This window comes from Physeter macrocephalus, chromosome 12 (genome assembly GCF_002837175.3).
Source record: "Physeter macrocephalus isolate SW-GA chromosome 12, ASM283717v5, whole genome shotgun sequence".
Lineage (NCBI taxonomy): Eukaryota > Metazoa > Chordata > Mammalia > Artiodactyla > Physeteridae > Physeter > Physeter macrocephalus.
This window is the reverse complement of record NC_041225.1, coordinates 85,611,475-85,626,020: the sequence shown is the minus strand read 5'-3', so window position 1 is coordinate 85,626,020 and position 14,546 is coordinate 85,611,475. Positions and strand designations below refer to the sequence as shown.

Here is a 14,546-nt window from a genome sequence, read left to right as displayed (position 1 = left end):
CACACACACACACACACACACACACACACACACACACACACACACACGAAACTGACTTTACTGTATTTTATTCTGGGGTTGCCACTTACTTAAATCAATGTACATTGATTTACAAACAAATTGTAGTGTGGTGTCAGGCAGAAACCCATCACCTCATGAAAACCATGTCTGTCACATGACTGGAGACCACCGTATCTTTAGAGTCCTCTGACGGAAATGGACTGAACCAGAACAAAGTGAGGAGTATCCTCCAACACAAATATCTGCCCATTTCCATAATATGAACCCTATCTCCATCACCATTCCTCCCCAATACCCAATCCTGGAGGCCAGAATCTAGAAAAGCAGATAAATGACTGCACCTCAACCCTTTCAATTAAAGAATGAGGGTTCCAGCTACTGCTGGCACTGCAGGCATGGAGAATACAGGAGGGGAAAGAGAAGAAATAAGACGGGCAAGAGTGGGGTAAAGATAGAAATGGATGAAATTGGATTTTAAGTTTAATATTTTCTACCAGACTTAAAAAAAAAAGTTTTTGTAACTGTAAGTGGCCAGAAAAATTCTAAAATATGACCAAAATATCATTAAGGGACAACAAAGTTAGAAATGGCAAAGTGGTTGTGAAGGCAGTATAGTAAAACAAACATTTTTTAAATGATTTTTGTTGAGTTTATTCAACTATGTAATTTACACATTGTTATGCATTCTGAAGCACTTTTCGAAAATAAACAGGAAATTAATTTGTTAACTAAGCACAGGCATTAAAACTTAGTAGTGTCACCCTATTTTTAAGGAGTAAACACATTAAGCAACATGCCAGTTTTCAAAAAATAATCTGAGTTGTTGGAATAAGAAGTTATGTGTTGGGTCCCTTTCTCTTTCATTAATACTCTACTCAATACAGTTGTGATAGGCCATATCCCAGACTCCTTAGCGTTAATTTCATTCTACATACTCTGGAGGATCAAGGGCTGATTATGAGCATCTTGTGATTTCACCTGTTAGGACGATCCACCCGAATGAATACTATAGGCATCTTTTGATTATAAGTACAATGTACAAAGAGTTGCTTTTTATTTTCTCTACCAAAAAACTAACAACGTTTCTTTGTAACATATTTATTTCCTCCGATTTTAATGAAAAATAACTCTATCCAGAATTGCCAAAGTAAAACTTTCAATCTCACTTTATGTCTTTCTGTCCTTAGAGGAGGCTGTGAGGATTAAACAAAATAATCCATTTTATAAACTACAAAAGTAGTTTACACATATATATATGACATTAGTAGCTTCACTAAATCTGTTATTAGTCAAAACTATAATTAATTTATCCAGACTAAGGTGTTTGGAATTGCTGATAGGAAGTTCCATTTAAATTCACATTTCTAGATAACTCTGTTATACAATCTCCCCAATTTTTAATGAGCAAATAAATCTCTGGCCACTTTTCATACCGGTTGACGTGGTTCCTATAAGATTTGCTAAACATATATTGCAATTTCAGAGTTATAATAATTGTTAATGTTATTTCCATTAAATTTTTCATGAGGGAAAGTCCTTCTTCAGATTTTCAGCAGCACACAAAATATTTTAATATTAAACTCTAGTATTCTAAGTAAAAGTTTACAGGTTCATACTAGCCTCTGATAAATCAAATGAAATATCAATACTAGTAATATAAAAATATGTCCTGTCTGTACAAGCACGTGAAATCTTAAGTAGAGGTAAGAGGAATGAGGTTTCTGATAACCACGACACACCACGCCCTAACTCTGAGTTGGTTTCACAATTCTGTGAGGAATGTCAACGTCATTTTAGTCCCTTAGAGATCCTGTAGCTCTTGTCAAAAAAGCCAGTGAATTTCACTGTCCAAATAAATGTTATTAGTGGTAAATGGGGGATACACTTTGTTGCTTTAAATGTGGTCTATTCTGTGCTATTCTGATGTAATTTGAGGAGAAAAGAGGTTTTTCTAGATATTCCAAAATCAGAGGTTGATTTTTTTTTTATCCATAATATATTTTTCATGAGTGTCTTTACCATCTCCTTTTGATAATATAAGATTTTCAGCCAGGGTTCATTTTGATTTGCTTATATGATATTCTGTTAGCTCAGCTTTGGAGTATTCCAGTGTTATAAGATTCTAAGACTTCCTCAAATGTTTGTACAGAATAGCATTTCTTCGATTAGAGCTATATCTTCCCCTGGGCAAGTTTATGTTTTCATTGTGCTAGACGTCCAGGCACTCATGAAAACCATCACTTTTACTTCTAGTTTAATGACTCATAATGCCTGAATGCCCAGGCAGATACAGTAAAACAAGTACACAGTGTGAATACAGACTGCGGAAAGCTGGATGTGGCCTAGTCCAAGGGTTCAGTCCATCCTGCTCTGCCAAGTGTGGAAATGATGCTAGCCCAGAAATAGACATCCATGGGCCAGATTTACTCTGATGGAATTACCATAAGTTTGTCATCAACATTATACATTTTAGTCAGCTTTCCTTTGTATGCTTCTTTCACACGGCATTACATTTCATATTTTGGGCTCATTATTATTATTATTATTATAATTATCCTCTTCCCTGTCTTCATCTTCTTTAGCTGACATTTATTGATCACTGTATTAAATGCAGGGCACCAAACACTAGGCATGAATTATTTTTTCTTATCTATATAACAATCTTGTGAGATGAGTACTAATATATCATCCACAGACTTAGCAACGTCCAGCAATAAGACTCTTGTGCTCTAGGTAATAGAGTCTCACAGGTGCAGCTCTCTGGCACCTGCCATGTGGAATATGGGCTGAGGATGCAGACCTTCTGATGGGTACACTAAGAAATCTCAGAGATATTTTATGAGTGCAATCTTTTCAGAATCTGAACTTCCTGTTCAAAATATGGATGGAAGCCTCTGTAACAGGGGCTTGTATTTAAATGTAATTGCCCATGTACTTACCAATTCAAGAGTCCACAGGAATATTTGAGTTCATATACCATAAAATAAGATATAACAAAATTAAAATGGAATGATCAACAAATGGAGGTATAGGAAAAACAAGATGTTGAAAATAAAAGCTTTCATAAAATGCAATCCTAAATGGCCTACATATTTCCTGGTAGTTGACCAAAAATTGAAGACAAAGACTTGAAGCCTTTGGGCACCCAAGTTCAAAAGGATGCATTTTCACTTTTCGTATTTCATAGTGTCAAAATATAAACAAATTATTTTTCCTGATACAAAACTCAGAAATAATTCTTTTGAATTTGCATAAAAAATATGATGCCGTACACAATTTGTAAACTAGTGGATGGTCTAGGGCATATTCTCACTCAGAAGCATGTCATTTCTCCAACACAATGGTATGAAATATAACTTATTTTAAAATATGAAAGCACTTAGAGATTTTACTTAAAAATGAAAATTTCTAACTTCTTTCAAAAAACCTGGAGATCTGCTGAAATTTGGTGTCTACTCAGTTTGGCAAGATCTCTATGAGCTGAGAGGCACATGCTCACTTTAAAGTGGTTCGTCACCTCCAGGTTACCAGAGCCTTCTCTACTTCTATTTTTCATCTCATCAAGTCCTAATTGCTTATTTAAGTTATCTGCCTGCTGCCTTTAGGCTACTGAGTTTAGGATCTCATAATGTCTTTAATAATATCTTCCACAACATCTTTATGAAAATACAACAAAGCATTTTACATGTCTCTATAGTAACAATCCCAATGTAACTAATCCACCTCAATTTTTTTTTTTTTGCGGTACGCGGGCCTCTCACTGTTGTGGCCTCTCCCGTTGCGGAGCACAGGCTCCGGACGCGCAGGCTCAGCGGCCATGGCTCACGGGCCCAGCCGCTCCACAGCATGTGGGATCCTCCTGGACCGGGACACGAACCCGTGTCACCTGCATCGGCAGGCGGACTCTCAACCACTGTGCCACCAGGGAAGCCCCACCTCAATTTTTAACCATCCCTTTGGCCCCCAAACCAACCTTCAGCCCATATTTGGGACCTATTATGGGCAGCAGAGAGCCTCTCTCCCTGGTGCTCCTGTTTTCCCCAGCCCCCCATTTACGGCTTCGGCTCGTGTTTTCCTCAGGCCCCCATTTATGGCTTTGGCCGTTATCGGTGCTTCAGCAGGCAGCACCTCTGACACCGAAGCTATGGACACCACACCTCCTTCTTAGGCTGTCATTTTCCAGTCTGCGCCTGTCTCTAAGTAGAACCAATACCCATTTCACACGTCTGTTCCTATTGCGGAGAGCACACCACCCAGTGGTAGCAATGCCTCAGCCCATGCCTTGACTCATTTACCTGCAACATCGGCCAACAGACAGACCAACACTTCAAGCTTCTCTTGGACCCAGGTCTCCTGTCTCAGGCCACATTTGGGGCCAACGATGGGCAGAGGCCTAACGATTATTTTCTATTGGGAAGCCCAGCAGCCCCAACACAAGATAAAGTCCTGACCTCTCCTGCAGCCCAGCCACTGCGAGTCAGCATCATGCAGTCAGTTTTGCCAGCTTCCCTATTCACCACCACCAGCAACACGCAGTCGGCCTTTGGCGACAACCCAGGCATTCTCCCCAGGGCTGTGTCCATTACTACTGGCTTTGGAGTTGCCACCAGGATGCCCAGTATTGGGGACAGTAGCTCGCTCTTTGCCGATACCACACCAGGCCTGCTATTTATGGGACCTGAAGCCCCTACGGCTGGTGGGAGCCTTGGAGTCAGTGTGTCAGCCCCAGGCCTCATTCAGAGGCATCCAGACCACTTAAATTTGGGGCAGGACTAAGTGGGGCACCCAGCACCGCTTCTGTTCCTACTTTGGGCCAGACAACCTGCCATCTACCTGGCCACGGAAAGGCTGCTGCAGTAGGAGGGGCAGGCACCATCTCAGCATTTGGGAACATACCTGATGCCACCTTAAATCCAAATACCTGGGGCCTACCTGGGCTGAATACAGGTGGTATGGTGATGGCAGGGGATAACATCATCCCCACGACTGGAGGCCACTTTCCATCATCACTGCACCCAGGGCCCATCTGGATGTAGAAAGTCTACATTTAAAAGTTCCGTCACCAAGGAGAAGAAATCTGTGTCAAGGGACGTGTCAGTTTCCACCTTCCATCAGAGCACACCACATCTGTTGGAGTTGCAAGTGTGGGTACCATCCGTGGGTTTCAACACACTTCTAGTTCTACCTTATTTCCAAACACAAGGGGCCCACCTGCCCACAATCCAGGTGGTGGTCGTATAGGAGGGAACATCATGCCCATGATTGGAGGACCTGGTATTCCCGCTTACAACTGGGGCCCACTTGGCCAATACACAGGTGGTGCGGATGGAGGGAGCAACATCTCACGGGTGCTCGGAGGCACTGTGTCAGTAACTGCCATCAGACTTGGAACCCGTCTGTGCAGAGAATGGGGTGGGCGATGGGGGACAGCACCACACCTGCTGTGACTGGATACACTTCTGGTGCCACATTCATACAAAGCACCTGGGGCCCCGCCAGCCAAAACCCAGGTGGTGCCAGGGGGGATAGCACCATCCATATTTAGAAAAGAACCTCTACTCTCAGGAAGAACACTGGGGTCCCCAAGTCAGGACACCCCTCTGATTTAGACGAGCCAGCATTGTGTTTGGAGGCTCCTGGTCAGGGCAGCTGTGCCTGTGCTCATAGGAGCCTGGCAGCCTCATAACCTGCCCAGGGCTTCATAGGAGCTATCAGCTAATTCCTTTCTTCTATGAAGAAACAACAAATGAAGAGCAGATCTTATTCTGCAAACTGTGTGTAACCGTGAATGGACTTTGCCTCACTGGAAAGCGGCTCAGCCCCTTTAAGTGAAACTTAACCTCCTCTCTTCCTGCAGCAAGCCAGAGGACCACACCTCGGGTGTGCCAGAGTGTGTGTGTGTGTGTGTGTGTGTGTGTGTGTGTGTGTGTGTGTGTGTTGGAGGGTGAGGAGCATATGAGCCCACTTCAGAATTACACCAGACTTGAGAAGTCCCAGTTAGGAGAATGGAAGAGAGCTGGCTGTGTCATCCACTGTGCCATCCCTGGCTAGTCTGTTAACTTGGTGGACCCAAGCTCCTGGCCAGTTTTCCCTAGACTTGGAACTGGCAGGATGCCCAGTGCTGCTTTCAGATGCTTCCTCTCCCCCTATGCGTTTGCCCCAATGGGCCCTTCTCTTTCCCAGCTTTCTGTACATATATATATGTCAATAAAATCTTGTTTGTATTAATCTGCTTCTGTTTATGTGTCTTTACTCACTGACTCAGCTGTAGAGGAAGAACTGACACATGTGAGTGTTGATGTGTGAGCCAGACTTAAGGCCCCCAAATTTTGTGTCCCAGTGACTGGGATGTGGAATTAGGCACACATTATGGCTGCATGTGCTGACTCCTGAAATGTTTTCAGTGTAACGAGTGACAATCAGGAGAAAGTAAGGTCCAGAGGAGGGAGAGATGGGGTGACTCACCCTGGCTTCTCTATATATGCCTCTGTCCCCTCACCACTCCGACCACACTGGAGGCTAGAGAATCCCTGATGTGTGATAAGGAGCCACACTTTAAGATTTTAGTTTTTGAAAATGTTTAAATGTCTTTCGGGGCATCTTTTTATTCAATTGAGACTTAGGCCAGTCATCTTCATACATTCCCACTCCACCCAAAGAGGGTGGATTTGGCATCCAGGTTCATGTGTCTGGAGAAACAAAGGAAGAGTTCATACCTGCTCTGTAATTATTGAAAATTTAAGTTTACCTCAAATTTACCATGCTGCTTAAAATAGCAGAAAAGATCCTCTTTAATAACTGGCTTGGTTCTGAGCTAAACTGCTGAAATATCAAATCATAAGAGTTATAATTGTGCCCAGTTCTGGCTGACCCTAGAGTTCTGCTGGGCCTCCACTAGGTTTAATTATGGCAAAATTCCTGAGTCTATGCAGCCTATCTTCCAGTTGGAGGGGAGAACAGAAACCCATGTAAATTATCTGATAGGTTAGCCAGTAATAAATGCTATGGAGATTAAGCAGTATATGGTGAGTTGAGATTGTGGGCAGAGAGAAGCAAGGCTTTCAACTTAAACGGTAGACAGGATAAGTCTTATTGGGAAGGTGGAATTTGAACAGTCTAGAGGGAGGCAGATGAGTCAGACATCTGAGGGAAAAGTATTCCAGATCATGGGAGTAACCTCTGCAAGGCCCAGAGGAAGGATGCCAGTGTCCTCAGGGAAGAGTTAGTAAATAATGTGGCTAGAATAGAGTCAGCAGGTGGGAGAGAGGGAAGGAGGAATGGAGGACAGAGAAGATGTGTGTTGAATTCCCTGCATCACCATTTATTGATTGTGTGATCACAAACAGTTAATTCAACCTTCAAGTGCTTTTTCTATGGCCTATTTACCTACCTCTCAAGAGTTTTGGAAGGATAAAATAATGTAGGGAAGTATCCCTTCCTACCTTCCGATGGCCTACACTATCAGTTATTCCTTCTTTCTCCTTTTTTTTTTTTTTATTTTTTTGCGGTACGCGGGCCTCTCACTGTTGTGGCCTCTGCCGTTGGCGGAGCACGGGCTCCGGACGCGCAGGCTCAGCGGCCATGGCTCACGGGCCCAGCCGCTCTGCGGCGTGTGGGATCTTCCCGGACCGGGGCATGAACCCGTGTCCCCTGCATCGGCAGGCGGACCCTCAACCACTGTGCCACCAGGGAAGCCCTTTCTCCTTTATTTGTAGCCTCTCTGTCTCTACTAGACTCTTTCTGTGAACATTTAAACATGTTCTAGACTGTCCAGTCTTTAAAGTTTCCAGGGACCTCTCACCCCTCCAGTTCCTGTTCATTCCTATTCCTTTCCTTGGCAGCTGGCCTCCTTGAGAGAGTATCTAATACTTCCTGTCACTGCAATGCATACCTCATCCATTTGACTTTCTCCCTCATTTCTCTTTATGGATACTGCTTTCATTAAGGTCATCAGAGACCTCCATGGTCCTAAATTCTGTGGACACTCTTCAGCCTTCCTTTTGACCTTGCATCAGCCTTCAACACACCTGCCTTACTGGGTGTGTCAGTCTCCTGTGTAACAGATTACCACAAACTGGTGGCTTAAAACATAAATTTATTCTCTTGCACTTCTGGAGGCCAGAAGTAAAAAACCAAGGTGTTGGGAGGGCTGGACTCTCTGGAGGCTGTCAGGGAGAATCTGTTCTTTGCCTCTTCAACTTCTGGTGCCTATAGGCATTCCTTGGCTTGTGGCCACATCACTCCAATCTCTGCCTCCCTGGTCACACTGCCACCTTCTCTCTGTCTCAAATCTCCTCTGCTTTTCTCTTATAAGGACACATCATTGGATTTAGGGCCTAATGGGATAATCCAGAATGATCTACTTATCTCAAGGTCCTTAATTTAGTTGCATCCGCAAAGACGCCTATTCTAAATAATGTAGCCTTCACAGGTTCTAGGATTAGGGTCTGAACATATCTTTTGGGGAGCTACCATTCAACTCACCACACTGGGGTTCTGTCCTCCCTTGATTTCTGTGATGGCACACTCTTCTGGTTTCCTTCTCTGTCTCCTTTTCTATACTATCTCCTCCTATAACTGACTTTTTAAAATGTTCACACTTGTCAGGTCTGGATCTTGGACCCTCTTCTCATCTCACTTTGCCCTTTTTCCCTAGGCAATATCTTTTAGTCCCATGACTTCTGTTACCATTTATGTAAACAACTAGTCCAAATTTCTATATTTAGCCATACCTCACCTACTGGTGCATATAAATAACCTACCTATGTCACCATTTGAGTGTTTCAGAGGCATTGCACATTTAATGTGTCCAAAATAGAACTCATCACCCTTTATACATCGACTCCCCATCACCACCGAAGAAATATTTGCCCTTCCCACAGAGTTCCTTAGCTCAGTGAGTAACATTACCACCCACCCAATTGCTTGTGCCAAAGTTTTCCTTGATATTTCCCTCACCCTGTCTCCCCACATCCAGTTCCTCACCAGAACAACCTAAAATAGTTTTGGAATCTACCTACTCTCTTCTTACTGCCATTATCTTAGTCCAAGTAGCTACCTCTTTTTTTTTTTTTTTTTTTTTCATCTGGATTAGTGCATTAGCTGCCTTACTGGTCTCCCATTATCCACTCTCAGTCTCTCCAATCCATTTTCCATGTGGCAGCCTGAGTGATCTCAGAATATGAATTGAGTCATGTCACTATGCTACTGAGAACACTCTTTAATGTCTTTCATTGCTTTTAGGATGATATCCAAAATCCTTCATGTAGCCTCTGATGTCCTGCATGATCTGGCCCCACCTGCCTCTGCAACCTCATCTCTCTTCCTTGGCAATTCTCCCCCCTGGTTCTCCTTTGACCTTCCAACTATATACATACCTACCTTCTTGTACTTCCTGAAAGTTCCCTCCTGCCTCTGAGTCTTTGCACATGCTTTACCCTCTCCTCCCTATTGCTAGCTAACTTAAGTTCTTCAGGTATCAGTCTAAATGTTGCTTGTTCAGGGAAACCTTTCCTAACCATCCCCCACTCCTGGACTAGATTGGATCTTCCTGTTGTCTTCTCATACTCCCTTTTACTTCTCCTTTTAATTTAATAGTAATTATTCTTAATTATTTGCTTGTCTCTCTCCTGAGCGAATGTAAATACCACCAGGGAAAGGACTGTGTACCCTGTCAAAGCAGCAGTCAAGCACAGTGCCAAGGGTAGATAGGCACACAGATATTAGTGAGTGAGTGCATCTAATTACCTGAGTTGCTAAGATGTAACTGGGAAAAGACAAAACCTGAATCTAGTGGCAGCATGTTTGAAGTAAAATAAAATGTAAAATTGTTGTCCATAATGTTTAATTTTTATTAACCAGTATTAACCAGACTGAATGAAGTTAACAAAACTGTAGGAAACAGAATAGTAGAGACTAGTTTTTATATCAGCTACTCAGTTGACTTTTTCCCAGTAATTGAGCCAAAAGTTCCAAGTGTTTTTGACAGACTGTTATCCTGGGCACAATCTAGGTTTATAGCTTCTGAAAAAATCTCATTTAGGTTAAAAAAATAGTCAGTTTTTGGTGTGAGCATGTTGTATCTGAAATTTGTGGTTTTTCAAAGTGTTGAGCTGATGAAGTATGTATTCTAGAAATATCCTAGATATATTAAAAGCCCTGACGTTCTTTGTGGCTGAGAACCAAGGCCTCTGTTTCAAGCCAAATATCTTAAACACAAATCCTTGACCATGGTAAAGTGCTAAATCAAATGCTTGGCAGGAGCTTAGCACTCCTGTTTTGACTATGAACAGGGCCACATGCTTTCCCATCTTCAGCCAAATGACAATTGTTATTTTCCATTTTCAGCATGTTTGCCGTGTCTATAAGAGGGAAAGTGAGATATAGGGGGAAGAAGTTTCAAATAGTTCTTAGATTTCATAATGCAGTATAGACACAGACCAGACACCAACTCCTTTATGTACTGCTGAGGTCTAATTCTTGAAGAACTTCTCAAGTAATGACCTACTTCACACTGCACATTTGACTTCTTGATAGATAATTGGAAAGATGTGGCAACTGGTGGTCTATGTGGCAGAGATAGTTGTCAGTGTTTATTGAATACCTGTGTTAGTTATTTATTATTATATAACTACTTACCCCAAAGATTAGCAGGTTAAAACAACAAACATTTATTATCTCACAGTTCCTGTGGGTCAGGAATCTGGGAACAGCTTAGCTAGGTGCCTCTATCTCCGAGTCTCTCATGAAGTTACAGTCAAGCTGTCAAATGGAATGGCTGTCTCATCTGAGGGCTTGACTGGGGGAAGGTGAACTTCTAAACTCAATCACATGGTTGTTAATAAGATCGAATTCCTTTTCACATGCGCCTCTCCATAGTGTAGCTGACAACGTAGCAGCTATTCTGATTTGTGATCTGCTCATGTAACCAAGCATTTCCCCCCATCTCTGGAAGCTTTGGGGGTATTTTCTTTGTCTCCACTACACTAGAATTTCACAAAGATATGCTTTGGTGTGGGAGGATCAAGTCAAGTAATGAAAGTAAAAAGTCAAAATAAGATGATTAGAGAAACACTGTGCTGTTGGAGGGCATGCATGATGGATGGTGAGCTGGAGAGGGACTGGAAACAGAGAATGTTAACGTGCAACTTCGGAAGCAGGAAAGTCAGGGAAGTTACAGGCAATGGTGGTATCTTACCTGGTGTCTTCCTCAAGTTGGAAGGCATTCTCCAAGTGTCTTACCTAGGAGTTACCATTCTCCAGCAAAATCTCCCCATTCCCACCCCACTTCTAAGTCGAGGGGCACATTAAGCACCAATTCACTGTCACCCAGAAGGCCCACAAACCAGTGTTGTTATTGAACTTACCCAGCAACCCAGTTTGCTTAACCCCTGAACCAGTACCTTCTTTGGTCTTACTTCAGCACTGTCTGGGTGGGTTTTTTTGTTTTTGTTTTTGTTTTGCGGTACACGGGCCTCCCACTGTTGTGGCCTCTCCCGTTGCGGAGCACAGGCTCCGGACGCGCAGGCTCAGCGGCCATGGCTCACGGGCCCAGCCGCTCCGCGGCATGCGGGATCCTCCCGGACCGGGGCGCGAACCCGGTTCCCCTGCATCGGCAGGCGGACGCGCAACCACTGCGCCACCAGGGAAGGCCCTGCAGTGGTTTTTAAAGAATCGTTAAGATTTAAATAAAGCACAGAAAAAAAGACATATTTCAGATGATAGCGAACACATCAAAATGGTTTTGGAAGCCAAAGTAAACAATTTTTTAAAATATGTACATATTTGAAAAGCCATAGGCAGACACTCACACAAACTGCAGACAAAAATTAAAGCCAGTAAAAACTGCCACCAAAAAATTAAGCGAAAAATAATTTTTATTTGTAAATTAGTTTATGAAAATAAAAATTATGACAAATGTAATAAAAATTCTTACAAAAGGTAAGGAAATGCTATATATACCCTGAGAGAAAAATAGGTGAAGTACTTTAGCAGAAAAATTACAATATAAGAAATATAAATGGCTAGTAAGCTTATCTCAAAATACTTAGCCTCAGTAAAAATCAAAGAAATGTAAATGTAAACAATAACTTGCAAGTTTTCTTGTATGAAATTGGCAATGGTTTAAAAAATAATAATACTCATGAGTGCAGAGAAACAGGCATTTACATAATACCAGTGGGAATTTAAATTCTTATGGCAGCATGGCAGTAGGTCAAGAGCCTTAAAAAAAAACAAACCTTCTTTCCTATACAGCAGTTCTATTTCTAGGAGTTATCCTAAGGAAATCATTAGAAAAAATGAACACAAGAAGTTCATCCAACCTTTATAATACAGAAATACAGGATATACACCAAATGACAGTGTGGCTGTATTAACACAGAAATGAGAAGAAGCAAATGATGGCGCATCATGCTGTTACTGTACGAATGGATCCTTGGAGAATGGTTGTGTGTATATGTACAAGCGTAGGGGAAGTCAGGAAGCTTATATCCACCACATTGTTAATCATTTTTAACTCTGGATGGTTAGACGACTGGTGACCTTAACTTTTCTCCTTTTTGCTTTTCAATACAATTAACGTGTATTATTTTTGAAATATGTTTTAAAGAAAAACACAGCTTAAGAATCAGAATAAGGGGCAATTGTTTACAGTGTTTATTAAGAATGCATTTTCTCTACCTAGTTAAATGTTAATAAGGAAGCTGTATGATCTTGGTTACGTTCTAGAACCTACAGAAATTTGGCTTGAAAAAATACTCCCCACCCCTGGCTCCCAACCCACTTGCCTAGAAAGGCTAACTGAGCCTAGATGTTTTTTTTCTTTTAACTCTTAAAGCATCGTACATCTGTATAGTTGGTAAGAGGATATGGCTAGTTTTGTAACAGTTATAGACTAGCAGTTTCTATCCATCTATAGTTAATAACTTTGATTTAGAACTTCAAAAGCATCTGGAAGAATGTTTTCATTTCCTTGATCCTTGTATCATTTTATCCTTTCTTTTGCTCCTGTTTAGGTTCTATCATAATGAATGGATCCAGTGTGGCGAATACTTCACCCAATATAAAATCCAAAGAGGACCAGGGGTTAAATGGGCATGATGAGAAGGAAAACCCATTTGCAGAGTACATGTGGATGGAGAATGAAGAGGATTTCAACAGACAGGTAAAGAAGTGAAAGGCTAATGAGATGTGTAATTCAACAGCTATAGTATTTTACCATTGGTCTGTTACAAGAGAAATGGGTTCATTGGCTTTAGAACAACGTGAAAATATGTAGAAGCCTGGTCTGGGCTGACCAAGAAGCAAGTTCAGCTGCTGAGACCAGATTGAAGATACCTTGGAGGATGATATTGAAATTTTTCTACCATGCTAATTAAAAGAGGATCGAATACCGTGGTGTTCTGGTGTAGACTTCTGGGAAACAGCAGCTGTGTGCAGACAGGCCAGCTTGGCATGCCCCACATAGGAACTCGGAGACTGGCAGAATGCAAGTCTGAGATAGAGAGTGTATTAGGTGGCGGAAGGCTAGACTGCTTCCACAAAGATCCAGCAATAATTCATTGTCTTATATCTCTGTGGCGTTAACAGCCCAAGGTCAGCATTCCAGGTAGACAGGTGACTCTGCAACTACACGGTGCCCTCCGTGATGTTGCTTTGCCACGCCCAGGGCATTTTATCAGATGCAGGAGAACTGGAAGTCAAGCCACAAGGAAAGGCAGAGAGCCAAATGTCAAGGCAAAGATCTCTTTTTAACCAAGTGATGCCAGAATGCTCCCATCCCTTCTGGGGACATTACATGATTAATAGTTACATGGCCATATCCAGCATGAGAGACAGGAAGTGTGATTTTTAACTGAACAACCTGGTGCTTTGGGGAGAAGGAAACAAGTTTAAGGGGGCAGCCAGGAGTTACCACCCCATGTGGCCCATTGTGGTATGATCTGTGTGAATAGTACATAGACCATGCTTCCTGTCACACCCCTGGGCCCAGGTAACACTTTTCGTGGGTTGTGCCTGTGAATAAGGGTAGATTTAATACCAGGGAGCATGTTGTTACGCTCTTGGGGAGAGGAAGGGCACATCTTGAGCAGTCATGTTAAATCTTGTAGCTTGGAAATATTTTCTGGTTGTTATTTTAAGTACTTGATATTTAAAAAAAGAAAAGTGTGGCTAATTGTAATGTTCAAATAGTATGTTTAAGTCTTGCTACCAGTGACTTTTCCTTTGAATTCATGAGGTTAACTATATTGGCTGGCTTGGGTGATTATTTTTGCTTGATCAGCCCTCTGGTGGTGGCTCAAGTGAACTGTGAATCTGTCACCAGGCTTCCTGCAGGAAAGTGATGGCCAAACAAGAAGCGGGAAGCCTGTTAAAATCACACTTAATCTCCAGAGTGAAGCATACTCTTTATTAAGAGTTAACAGTGTCTGCAAAAAAGTGTAAAATATCCTAGTTATATATTGCTTTAGATTAAGACAGTCTTTAAGAAACATGCAGTCGGGGACTTCCCTGGTGGCGCAGTG

General features: G+C 42.2%; 1 protein-coding gene across 2 annotated transcripts in view; it reads left to right on the top strand.

Annotated features, from left to right (window-relative positions):
- PAIP2B (poly(A) binding protein interacting protein 2B) overlaps nucleotides 1-14,546 on the top strand; it is a 52,549-nt gene that overhangs the window by 30,188 nt on the left and 7,815 nt on the right. For both annotated transcript variants that reach the window (XM_028497221.2, XM_007128938.4), the window contains exon 2: nucleotides 13,038-13,186. In XM_028497221.2, coding sequence (XP_028353022.1) covers nucleotides 13,049-13,186 — 138 coding nt within the window. In that variant the 5' untranslated portion in view covers nucleotides 13,038-13,048. The remainder of the gene's footprint in view (nucleotides 1-13,037; nucleotides 13,187-14,546) is intronic.